Raw genomic sequence first — 14,365 nt, forward strand, 5'->3', positions numbered from 1 at the left:
TATATACTGAAATATAATTTCATGTAAAGTAATATTATCTTTCTTTATTATTACAGCATTGAAGTGTTTCACCCTCAACTGTGAATTTACCACACTCATATTTTATTCGCCATTTAAGAACATTTAGATAAGGATTTCCTGTCTTCCCAGTGGCGGTAAGTGTTCATATACATTTTTGTTAAACTTTAAAACTTGTTAATAAATAGAAATAAAAAATATTTGTTACTTACATAAATAAATTAATAAAATAAATTAATAAATTAATAAATTAATCATTAATAAAAACAATATTTTAATCTAATGAAAAATCAAATATAAAGAGTATATAAGAAGATTAATTACACAAAAATAACATAATTATGAAGAATTGAATATTACAAGTAACAGACTTTCATGAACGTGTGCAGAGAATTTTTTTTTCAAAATATTTTTTTATTTTTCAAAGTTACACTTTTTGTTTACGAATTGCGTTTTTTAATTTTAAAATTGCATCTTTGTTTTTTTAACTTGCATTTTAACTTGCATTGTATTTTCATTTTCGTAAATTGAATTTTAATTTTGAAAGTTACATGTTCGTTTTTAAACTTACATTTTTTAATTTTGTATAATGTAAATACATTCTTACACATATAACAATTTCAAAGTATCACCACAAGTAAATTAGAAATACGAAAAGTTTTACTAATACAAGACATTCTTAATTTTATCAGTTAGAATATAAATGGCTATTGAAGTAGAAGATACAAATATTATTAACAGTTAATTAATGAAAACTAACATTACAAGTGAATAATATTTTAGTAATAAATAAATCATGCATTACAAAATACATTAAAACAAAATTTAAAAATTGTATTATAAAAAATACATTATCAGAAAAATATTTAATGTGTGTTACTTTCGTTTACTTATACATTTTATGCTACTTTACAATTTTAATTCGTACGCTTCCTATGAACTGAAACTCTGAAAAATCTATGATTGTGACTATTTTATTTGTTCGTTTGTTTTACAAACTCTGAACAATCTAAGATGTTCGAACAATATGTGAGTGTACTAATATAAACTCGGTGTTAACTTTAGTTGGGATCCAATAAATATTTCGTTTGCTACTCAATTTCTGGTTATTTGTTTTTCGTGTTATTTTATTTTATTGGTTCATTTGCTTTTTGCAACTTATTATTAAGGATCGCTTCATTAGAGCTCGGTGTTAATTATTTGTGTGAACGTTTAAAAAATAGTTGTTAAATGTTTCGAAACTTATTAAAAGTTGTGAACTGCTAAATAATTTGTTTAAATTAACTGTGTTTTTTCCTAACCATTCTTCTTTTTCTTATTTGGTTTCAAGTTTGTTTATTCTCTGCTATTTTTCTATACTATTGTTATTCTATTAATTTCTTTGTTGTTGTGTTATGTTTTGTTGGATGCTATTTTGCTTTTAACTTCAATTTGTGACAATTAACTATCCTAATGCTATCTTGCTAATCTTTGTTGAATAGAACTGCATTAACTAAGTATCTTTGAAATCTGCTATTCCTATGCTATCATTTGTTTAATAATTGGCTTAATTAAATATGGTTTTGCTAACCTATGTGGATTAATTATCTATATTCTTTAAATCTCTGCTATTTTCTATATTGTTTGTCTGATAAAGTTCTGATGCTTTGGGTCATAAACTGTTCTAAACCTTTTTCTAACCTTTTTTCTTATTTGATTTTTTGCTAAATTGTTTCTTCTTTGATGTTTTCTTTAGTATGTTATTTCTATTAAATTGTGTTTCTGTTTATTACTACTTTGTTTATTCCCAATGTTATTTTTAAATGATAGTGATTTTTATTCTTTGGAATGTTCACATCAGATATGTTCATTTTTTTCAAATATGAAAATAATACAATCGGTAAAAATTAAATATTCGGAAACATTTACTGCAATTTAATATATTTTTAATAATACATGTTTGTAAAATAGTATTATTACTAATTACTTTAGAAATATTTTCATTGATATATGATTTAATCAGTCTGTGTACGAGATTTTAAACTAAGTGTATCTGGGTACGAGACTTTAAAGTAAGTGTATCTGGGTACAAGATTACAAACTAAATGCATTTGGGTACGAGATTACATTTCCGAAATTATAAATAGAGCGCAGCAAGCCGCGGCGGATCAGTATAGAAGACGTTCCTGTTTGTACGTTGTGTGCTGCAATTGCAAAACAGTTAGATAAATATTACAGGATTTTGTTATTTAGTGTTTTCGGAAACTGTGAGCGGATTTACCAATAAACTTAGAAGTATATCTTCAGTGAGCTGAAAGAAAAGTTACGGGAAAATTTATTTTTATAGTTATCGGCAAATATTAGTGCTATTACCGATAAAATTTCAACTATATTGTCAATAAACTTAAAACTGAATTTGTGATTTACAATTATTGTTGTGCGGTCAGTGAAAAATACTGTGAATTTAACTTGTACATATATTTGATTACAGATGGCACATATGGAATTAATTAAGGAAGCTGAAGAGCTTATTGATTTACTTCACCGATTTGGATATGCTGCCCCCGAAGTGGTATATTATACCTGGAAGCGTTTGGCAGATACTTATCATTCCAAGGGTGTGCGTGTACCCAATGAAAAATTTTATCAAATGATAACAGAGTTATTAAACCATTTTAAAGGAAGACAGGATGTAATTTTGGAGGGATGCATATTAGCTTCCGATATCACTGATCTATATCGGACAGGGTTCTTTCAAGTAGGTGAAATAAAAAAGCAGGCTTGTGAAAAGCTCAACCAGTTGATATCATCTGGTAAAACAGCTGGTTTATCTGTTGAGATCACTCGCGAGCTATTATGTAAACCTCTGAACTTAGCAGGACCGAGCTCTGAGAGTTCCGGGGAACCTATAAACTTACCAGGACCAAGTTCTGTAAGTTCCCGGGAAGTACCTTTTGCAATGATTGGTATGGGTGCGCCACAATTTGTAATTGTAGGTAAAAGTCAACGTCATTATGCATATTATGCCATTAAGGGAGGGAAATAAGTATTAAATGCACAACCGAAAATGAAATAAAAAACACTGAATCCTATATCCAGGCATTATTTGATTTTGTAATAAATCAAGCACTAAGTGACGTTGATGAAAATGCCCGGGTAGGAATAACAATTGAGAGCTCGGCTTCAAAGCTGAACAAGCGTCTGTATGTCTCGTGGAGAGGTAAATCGGAACTGAACTCGGAGGTCCTTTTCTCTGATAGAGAACACCCTCAATTCCAATGAGGATTATTTATTCGCAGGTAATGTGACTTTTAAGGTCCATTATGTTAACTTTCGCAAGGGAAGAGGTAAGTATCGAACCCAAACTAATCAGAAATATCTTCCATTAACAGAGTTTTTGGAAGAAAAAGTAGTTCCCATGCAGAAGGACGTGTACTGCCTCCCCAAGAGTGTGATTCTGGGGATGGCAAGGGCCGATCAAAATCGTTCACAAGTGTGTCAGTTAAAAAAAATACAAAGCGCTTACTAAACAAGCTGATATTTTGTGTAATGATTTGGGGATTGAGGCTGAAAAAATAGCGGATGTACATTGGAAGATGCTAAAAAAATACAAAACCATCTTGCACCCAACTATCAAATCATTGTGTATGAAAGGAACCTTGAAACGCGTGAATTTAATGTGATATATCCAGGAATTAAAGGTGGTAAACGAATATTCATATTGTACGAAGACAGACACTATCAACTTATTTCTAGTGTGTTAAAACTATTGGGGAAAAATGGATATTGTAAATCATGTTTAAAGGGATACGATAATGACGGAATTTATCACAAGTGTGAGCTTAAATGTAGATTTTGCGAACACTATCATGAACCAGATAATGATGACATTAAGTAAGAATGTGCTGATTGTCATAGGTTATTTCCAACGAGTGAGTGTTATGATAATCACAAAAGTGTAATTAAAGGAGGCAAAAGTATATGTGATTATGTGAAAGTGTGTAAATATTGTGATGTTATGTTTGATTTACGTCGTAGGAAATCTGAACATAAATGTGATGAACGTTTATGTAAATCGTGTAATACACACGTGGAACGGGATCATATTTGTTATGTTCAGAACCAGCGTCTTACCAGGGTTGAAAAGTATTTGTACATTGTGTTTGATGTAGAGACTATGCTGCTAGACACAAATATTGAGGGAGAGCAGGAACATGTTATCTGTTTAGTATGTTCAATGACTGTTTGTTATGCATGCAAGGGTAAATCATTGGATGATTCATGTCATGTATGTGGGGATGAAAATGGAAATCGCGAGTTTTCTTTCAAGAGCATTGATGAGTTTATTAGTTATGCACTAAAGGCTCCTTGTGCTTTTGAAAAAACTATTGTGCTTTCGCATAATGCATCAAGATTTGACATGTTCTTCGCAATTAGAAGTCTCATTAACTCTCAGCATTTTTCTCCAACAGTTACAATGACAGGACAAAAAATTATCGAGTTGCGGATCGGGATTAAGCTTGTCTTCATAGATACCTATCTTTATATGGGAGTCCGTCTGTCTGACTTAACCAAAACTTTAGGCCTTAATCAAAATTCAAAGAAGGGAGATTTCCCTTATTTGTTTAATATTCCGGCTAATCAAAATTATGTAGGTTCAATCCCTGACATTAAATATTTTGATCCCGATAGTAGAAGTCCTGAAAATAGACAGCAATTGTACGCCTGGTACGAACAACGTGCGAAAAGTGGCGAGCAGTATAAACTGCAAAAGGAGATGCTAGATTATTGCCGCAACGACGTGAGAATTCTAACGGAGGCCGTTGTCAAATTTTCCGATCTAATTGAAGAGAAAACTGGTGGTATCCAATGTTTCACGTCTGCAGGAACCATAGCCAGTCTTCCTATGTTGGTCTACTGTACCTTATATTTACCAAAAGACTTAATCCCAATAATTCCTCCTCTTGGCTTTGATTACCGTGACCGTCAAAGTGTAAAAGCATTACAGTGGTTGCGGTATTTAAAGAAAACAAGAGGTACTGAAATTCAGTATACTGGAAATGGTGGGGAAAAAATTTGGAAAATATAAAGTTGATGGTTATGAACCAAACAGTAATGCTGTGTATGAGTTCCTGGGTTGTTTCTGGCATGGTTGTCTCAGCTGTTACCCTGAATTGCGTCACAAACAACTTGACTCTACCTAGCGTCAATCTACATCCATGCAAGAACGATTTGAGTCTACCACTATTAAGGTTAATTGTTTGCGTAAACGTGGTCTCAACGTTGTTGAAATGTTGGAATGTAATTGGGACAATCAAGTGAAGAAAGACAAGTCCATACAAGAGTTCATTCGAACTCAGTGTGCGGATATTGTCGATCATTTGATCCCCAAGGAAGGATTTAATGGTGGTCGAACCGAATGTTTTAAGGCTCTTCATGAATGTAGTAGTCATGAAAGTATTCAATATCTGGATGTAACTAGTCTCTACCCCTGGGTAATGGCGCGTAAGCCGTTGCCAGTAGGTAAGCCAAAAATACATAGGGGGCCGGACTTCCCAGATGCGGAAAGTATTCATGATATGGTTAAATGTACCATTTGGCCTCCAACTGATTCGTATTTTACGGTCCTGTCATATGTTGCGAGAGGCCGATTACTTTTCGGACTCTGCCGTACATGTATGGAGGAGGAAAATATCAACAATTGTTTGCATTGCGAAAGTGATCGTGCTATTACTGGCACATTTTGCACCCCGGAATTGCATAAGGCTATACAATGTGGCTATAAAATACTCGCATTAAAGAAATATGGGAATTTGAACTCGTAGGTTCGGAGGATTGTAATGAGCGTAGTTTATTCCGTGACTACGTGAATTCTTTCCTCCAAATGAAGCAGGAGGCGTCTGGTTTTCCTGATTCATGCTACACTCAAGGAGACGAGGAAAAATATATTAAGGAGTATCTTGTCCACGAGGGCATACAGTTAAATCATAGCAATATCAGGAACAACCCGGGATTCAGGTATATCTCCAAGATATTCCTCAACTCATTATATGGAAAATGGGGCAGCGAACAGATCTTCCGCAATCGAAAATTGTTGATGATCCAGAAACATTTTTGACCTACTTACTGTCAGCGCAATATGAGGTACAAACAGTGTCACACATTGGTGAACGCCATCTCATTATCACATATAAAGACATCGAAAATGAAAACAGGCCCTGGAAATTTTCGAATGTGGTACTTGCATCGTTTATTACTTCGTGGGCAAGGCTAAAACTCTATGATCTCGTGACGGCTGTAGGGCCTGAAGCCGTATTATATTGTGACACGGACAGTATCATGTATGTCCAAAGACAAAATGATAAGCCCAAGCTTACCACTGGTTCTTACTTGGGTGAGCTAACTGACGAAATACCAAATGGGTGGAAAATTGACATGTTTATAGGTTTGGGGCCCAAGAATTATGCGTATATGTTAAAAGAAATTGGGACGGGAAAATTTGATTATGTTTATAAAATTAGGGGAATCACATTAGATAGTAGAACTCGGGAAAAATAACCTTTGATCACTTTTTTTTATTTAGTCCGCGGAAAAATTGAGAAAAAGTAGTTAAACAATCCAGGTAGGATAGTTCGTAAGCGGGGGTTTATCATTGTATCACGACCAGAGACAAAAACACATCGACAAGTGAATAACAAAAGACGCAGACTTAACCCGACTGATGAAACAGATTATACAAGTATACCGTATGGATATAGAAGTTCTAGTCTTGTCCTGTGATGAGTGAATGGTTAAATGTATATGTGCATTTTGTAAATATTCCCAGTACATTATTTTTTTATAATTTATCAATGGTATGAATGAAGGGAAATAAATATGGCAATCATACATTGCGCTCCTCGTGGATATATCATATTAGATTCTTTACAGTATAAGGTTTCTTTCTATAACTCGCAAGTTCTGCTTATTATATCACCTAGATAATATACCTCAGCTGCATCCTATTATATATTGTAAATAGATTTTTCATAAATTATATAAATTTTGTAAATAGATTTTTCATACTATATAATTTTTGTAAATAGATTTTTTCATATATAAATTTTGCAAATAGATTTTTCGTATAGTAAATATAAATAGCATATTTCAAATATTAAATTATTTTTTGTTAATCAAGTACAAACAATACAGATACCAATATAACACTGTATATATCATTATATTCAAACAGTTGTTTTATATTTTACAATTTTTTTATTATATATATCTACATTTTTATTTTTATTATATACATTCAATTTTTATTTTTATTATATATGTACATTTTAATTTTTAATATATACATTCAATTTTTAATTTTTATTATATATTTTACATTTTTATTTTATTATATACATTCAATTTTTAATTTTTATTATATATTTTACATTTTTATTTTATTATATTTACATTTTTTTAATTTTTTTATTATTATATATAATTTTTATCATTATTTTTGTAATAAAATTTTTTAAATTATATTCCTGCCTTTAATTTCTACATCCTATACAATTGAAAAGGTAATACAAAAGTATGTGTATTCTGTATAAGATAAAGGAAGAAAACATATGCTTCATATACTATTATATAAATTTATTTACGTATATTATACTAAAGTATGTGTATTCTGTATAAGATAAAGGAAGAATACATTTGCTTCATATGCATAAAAATAGAGTATAGATAAAGGCACAATATTTATACTTTTCATAAAATTACAATATCAAATTCATATATTCACTCAATGAATTATTATTTTATTAAGTTCAATAATAATCTAAATCAAAAAGTCAACCAAGGTTATAAGTATATCCTAAAAGTGGAAACTATAACTGCGGTATCGTAATATTTGTTTGCTTTCGTTCGCCCAACAAGTTCTTCTACGTTATAAAGAAAGTTGTCAACATCAATAAACCATCAACCGCAACCAGGAAATAGGCAGCAGCGGAAATGTTATCAAAGGTAAGTAAACTTTCTCTTCTTACTTAAGTTAAAATAATAGATAAACGTACAAAGTGTGCCGATATCTATAAAAGAAAAATACCATTAGCGTTCACGGCTACCGAGTGGCAAATGTACAAAGCGGGCGGGCTGAAAATTCGCAACAGAAATGGCGCCCTTGCAAAGCTAACGTTCAATACAGTGCGGCTGCCGGGCAGTCGGTAATATACAAAGTGGACGGGCGGGGAAAGTATAAAGGGAAGTCGCACTACGGTCAGACAGTAATGGCGCCAGCGGAACCATCTAACACGCAATATCAATTCAGGATAATTGCAATCTCATTACTTCAGTTGAAAAAACTAATTGAAGTGTACTTAAAATAAGTCATAAAAGGGAACAATAATTACATTACATACAAAAATTATCGAAAATCTAGTTACTTTTCGGTGCAACACTGCAAAAAATCACTAAAAATCCCTTAAAAATCAGGAAAATTTACCTATTTAGGGGAAAAAAGAATCGCTGTAATTATTCTCATTACAGGCAACACTGTGAGATCTCGACATATTATACATAATACTACTGCCGCAGTGGGTCAAAGTGGGTGGTTGGTCGCAGTAGGTCATGGTGAGTGGTGGGTCGCAGTGGGTCATGGTGAGTGGGGGGTCACAGTGGGTCACGGTGGGTGGTGGGTCACAGTGGGTCATGGTGGGTGGTGGGTCGCAGTGGGTCATGGTTGGTGGTGGGTCACAGTGGGTCATGGTGGGTCGCAGTGGCTCATGATGGGTGGTGGGTCACAGTGGGTCATGGTGGGTGGTGGGTCACAGTGGGTCATGGTGGGTGGTGGGTCGCAGTGGGTCACGGTGAGTGGTGGGTCACATGCTGTTGACCCACGACCCACTGACCCACTCAGAAAACTTGACCCACTTGACCCACTGACCCATTCCATCTCTGCTCTCTGTTCAATTCAGATTTGATGGTTGTCACAAATTTAACCTCTTACTCACCAAAAAGTTGATGACTGCGTGAACTTTCTTTGTTCCATATTGACACCCTACTAGCATTTTTGCTCTTTCCTGTACCTTTGCAAATCAAACTATTAGACAAATGGAGATGCACGTTCAGAACAGACATGACCTTGTAATTTTCAAACTTTTATTCCGTTTACAACGATAGTAAGCTCTAGCATAGTGAAGTAAATAAGCGCGAAAACAAGGTAACGAGGATCTCACTGTGAATAGCAAGCCCAAGCTCGAACTACTGCGAGTCCTGGTGTGATTCTCATTGAGATTAGCGAACGCGAACTCCATTGAAGATAACGAGTCTGAGCGTGAATAAGTCTCGGTTGCAAAATGACCATCCTTGCTTCTCTCTTTCTCTATAGTTTTCCGACACGAGTGCAGAACGTTTATGGACAGCAGAAGTGCTAGAAAAACCTAAATCAGTATGTGTAAGAATTTTCCACTAAAGTTGTTTAGACATCTGATGGAACATGCGTTCCCGTCTTAACAATATAGGTTGTAATCATAGCCCTCACACTAAGCAGTTAATTCTTCGTAAACAAACACCTTCAGGGTATCTGAAGAGGCTTGAGTTGAAAAGGTGAATATGTACCACGCAATATGTACAACGCAATGTGTCATTTATTTATTAATGTGAACGAAACAGGATCTTGTTTTTTCTCCTTTTTCATACAAATTGCAAGCAAGCATTCTGGCATTGAACAAGAAATCTAAGAACATAAAATTTACAATTTTCTTCTTTTCATATTTGGCTTAAACAAACCATATGTGCACTTTTAGAAAAACATGTGTGTGTGTGTACATTAAATTAATCGAAATGGGCTAAGAAATTTTAGTATTAATTTCAAATTTCGCAATGTTTTGAAAACTGTAGACAAATGGAGGCTCGACTGGTGAGCACCACATCATCAAACTTTTACAAAAATGGAATAAAAATGAAATCTTTGAGTTTTATCTCCCACGGTTATGCCAGTTAGGCTCAAGGAAACGGTGATTATGAGAAATGAATTAAATTTTGGAATAAAGAAAGTGGGAGTAAACGGCAGAACCCCGAGTTGAGTTGATTTTGAGTTTAACGTCCCGTTCAGCAGCGAGGCTATATGAGACGAGGACCTACTGATTAACGTGGAATCCGAACCACACGAGCTCCCGCCGGGAATCGAACCCAGGTCTCCCGCGCCGAAGGCGCCTACGCTAACCGCTTAGCCACGGAGGAGCTCGGCAGAACCCCGAGAAAATCCACGAGCACGTTGTTTGTCCACCACAAAGTCCACACGGCGCGATCTAGGATCGAACCAGGGACCTTAAGCACCGGAGGTGAACGCTCTACCACTGAGCCACCGCGCCTCTTCTAACTTTTACAAAGTATAAAATATTTGTTGACCTCAAAAGCGAGAAAAATATTTCCTCATCAACTATATGTTGCCTTTTCCAGTTGAGTTGAGTTGATTTTGAGTTTAACGTCCCTTTCAACAGCGAGGCTATATGAGATGGAACCTACTGATTAACGTGCAATCCGAACCACATGAGCTCCCGACGGGAATCGAACCCAGGTCTCCTAAGTCATTGTCTTTTCCAACTATCAGTTGTTTCTTGTCAGAACTTGTGAGATTTACTGCAAGTTAATCAGAATGTTGGAAATTTCTTACATTTTCTTTTTATTATATGTTTTACCTTGTTTATTTTGTCTCGACTCGAAATTCAAAACATCTCGACTCCAATTTCGAGACGAGTGGAGAAAGAAGCTGTCGAGTCGAGACAAGAAGTATATTTTCGACTCGAGACAGCATTTTCTAGAGAGGAGTTGAGACAGCCTTAAATCTCAACTCGATTTGTCTCGTGCACATTCTTACTCACACTGTCAACATTGACTCCCTATATATGTTAAGAAATCATATAATTGAGCAATTTCTGTTGCTTGTCTCCTTTAGCGTATAGTTGCTGTGTGTGTGCGTCTCGTACATAGACCCTAATAGCAAATAGAAAAAGTTTATTATTCACTCAGAGGGAAGACAAATAACTGATAACGTAGGGTCTAATCAAGTTTTTGCTTGAAGAGAAACGGGCGTGGTAAGAAAAGAACGTGGCAACATTGGTTTGTGAAACAGAAAGCGAAAAGCGTTCTGGGAACTTCGCTGACTAACTCCTCTCAGAAACCCATGTTCCCACAACAAGTCATCTGTGATGAGCAATACCAAAAGTCGTTAGATGCTTATAAATGTATCAGCATAAGACATCTTGGGACATCTGTTAGCGTCTTCATCAACACATTCAGAGAAATGCCAAATGGTTAAATATGATACCACCAGATGACTCGAATGTGCACGTTTCATCAATCACATCCCCTGTGTTCGTTGATCTGGGCAACATTTCCTAACAGTTTCCGTCCACGCAAAGTGAAATCTGCGTTTGAGTTTCCAATAATAAGTTTACCAGTTATAATTGAATCCTTATGAATATGAGGAATGAATAACAGGAAGGGGAGTTATTGTACAAGTTAAGCATTAGTAGGTAATACCAGTCAATACATCAATGCGATAATCATATAGGCCTATTCCCTCATCTGAATATTCTATCTACTCAACATCTGAACCGGAACTAGAAGGGAGCAAGTGGAGCACTTGTCCCGGGTGCGTGGTTAGAGGGACTCCTAAAAGGGTAATGTATACATAAATTGGGGCGACGAATTTCGTGTTTGCTTCGGGTTACATATACCCTAGTTGCGTGCCTGCCAAACGTAAGAAGACCAGTCTTAACGGTCACACTTAAACTATAGTTCTACTTTCGAACGACGAAAGTAAAGAAAACAGCATAGCATGGTGAGCGTTTCACTGCCCATAAATACCGAAAAAGTGATTTGTCGACATCTGTCCGTACGTTCGTCCTTATGTGCACTCGCCTACAGGCCATACCGTTCAAGAGATTTAAACCAAATTTTAAAATTAAGATTTTTTTTTTTGTAATTATCCGTGAGAGTGAATTTTCCTTGCGCTCACAAAAATAAGAAAAGTTTACTTAAGGCTGATAATAAAAATAAGCGGTTTTCCCTAAACATCTCTAACGACTTACTCCATATTTCATAAATCAATTTTTCAGTAACAATCCTATGTTGTGGTAACAGTAATTACTCGGGAGCAAAATCGAGAAGTATTAGTTTATTCTTGGGATGAGAGTTTTCGGACAATTTTCTCAAAAACGACTCAATCGATTTTGTTCATAATTCATAAATAAATATTTTATTAATAACCTGACAAAACTAATAGTTTTGCATGCATCATTTATCCTAAAAAATGTGTGAGGAGTAGTTCACATTTGGAGCTGAGTTTTTCAGACGATTTTCTCGAACGTCGCAGACAATTTTGTCCATATTTTATAACTAAATATATCATTAATAACATGATAATGTGGTATATCTCATTTGTCCTTAAAAATGTATGAAGAATAACTTACTCCGGAGGTATTTTTTTCAGACCATTTTCTTAGAAACAGCTCTGGCTATTTTGTTCATACATCATTAATAAATATTTTATTAACAACTCTATAATGTTACGTAAATCACTTTCATGAGAACATCCATAAGAAAGAGTTTGCTCTTAGGGAATAGTTTTCTTAACAGTTTTGTAAAATACAACTCATGCTATTTTGTTACTAATTTAGAAACAAATTGGAGTTTGTGGTGGCTCAGTGATAGAGTCCTCACCTCTGGTGCGTGGGTTCTTGGTCCGATACCAGCTCACGCCAAGTGAGTCTTGTGGTGAACCAACACTGTGTGCGTGGGTTTTCCCGTTTCTTCCCACTTTTCTTGTTTTACCTTTTCATTCATTTCTTCTTGTCTCCCTCATGCTGTTCGGATTCCACGTTAATGAGTAGGTCCACGTCAGAGTTGGCGTGGGTCAATGAAAAAATTGACCCATGACCCACTAACCCACCACCCACCGTAACCCACGACCAACTGACCCACTACCCACTATGACCCCCGATCCACCGTGACCCACTCTGACCCACCACCCACCATGACCCACTACCCACGGTAACCCACTCTGACCCACCACCCACTATGAACCACTCTCATCCACTATGACCTATTCTGACTCACCAAAATCCATCGTCATCAACACTGAACACGATCCACGGCCTCTTCTGTACTGACTAAAGAGTTTACACTTGTAATAAAACAAGACTGTGAAATTGTCACTAATCGGAGTTTGAATTTCTAGTCAATCGCTCAAGCACCACTCTGTTAGAATAGCGGTGGGTCTGACCTTTATGATATAAAATGGTAAAGTGTTTGTCAGTGAGGAAATTGAAACAGCTCGAGGTGGGGGGTAATTAGTGTGTGCCTAAAATATACTTGTACTAAGAGAGTATTCTTGCCAGTGTTAATTTCTCAACGCATTCCAAAAGAAACTTCTATTCGCAGGAAAATACCCCTGTACAATATGGAAAAGGTTATGGTTTCTCAGTTCACAGTATTTTTCTCCCAAAGGCTTGAAAAATCAGTTTTTCGTAGTCTATAAAGGTGCTCGGGTACCATATGTAAGAGCATCTCCATAAGGTATGATCATATTTGTAATTCGTGTAATCACTAAAACACCACGTTATATTTAAGTTAAAAATATGCATAATTACAATTATTATGAATATTTATTGAAAGTAGTTTACCTAAAGCAAAGAAGAGACTTACTAAAAAATAGGTACAAAGTTGAATAGCACAAATAAACCATTAGTAATACAAGTAGGCCTATACAATTTCTATAGCTCGTAATTTTCCACCTTAAAACAAACCTGAAATCGGGTTTATTTCCTGTTGGTAACTTTTCCGTAGTAAATCATCCGCAGTGGAATGATGTCCATCCTTCAGCCAAGAAAAAACTAGCACGTCTACTTTGAGCTTGTCTAGCGGTGGGCCATTAACATTGATGAACAACAAGTTAGACAATGTTTGAGCACTTAGTCTATTTCTAATATCAGTCATCTGTAAATTCATAATGGGAAATCCCCGTGGAAATTGATAATACTTCTACCCGATTTCTGCAACTCCTCATCGACAATCTACTTCTTAGACTTAAGTCTGATAACGATTTTTCTTGGTCAGTTTTGAAATACTCAGCAAGAAGTATCATCTTTCTATCACCATACAACATCTTTTCCATATTGACCATGTCAGTTGGAAATGTCGACTCATGGAGAACAGATACTTCATCTACCACGCCTTCGAAAGGGAATCTTGTGAATAAATTATCAATTAAAGCCTGATAAACTGATGATTTCTTATTTGTTTATAAATTTATTTTTTTTAATTACACATGAAGGTTTGATAGCATTACCAAGTTCCCTTTCCCGTCTAGAAAGCGAAAGAGAACGAG

General features: G+C 35.2%; 1 protein-coding gene across 1 annotated transcript in view; it reads left to right on the forward strand.

Annotated features, from left to right (window-relative positions):
* Positions 1-5,216: 5,216 nt before the first annotated feature.
* The window catches only part of LOC145674033 (zinc finger MYM-type protein 1-like), a 32,456-nt gene continuing 23,307 nt past the window's right edge, over positions 5,217-14,365 (forward strand). The window contains exon 1 of the mRNA XM_081743859.1: positions 5,217-5,520. Within this exon, the coding sequence (XP_081599985.1) occupies positions 5,217-5,520 (304 nt within the window). The remainder of the gene's footprint in view (positions 5,521-14,365) is intronic.

Source organism: Thermobia domestica, chromosome 17 (assembly GCF_964235325.1).
Source record: "Thermobia domestica chromosome 17, izTheDome1.hap1.1, whole genome shotgun sequence".
NCBI lineage: Eukaryota > Metazoa > Arthropoda > Insecta > Zygentoma > Lepismatidae > Thermobia > Thermobia domestica.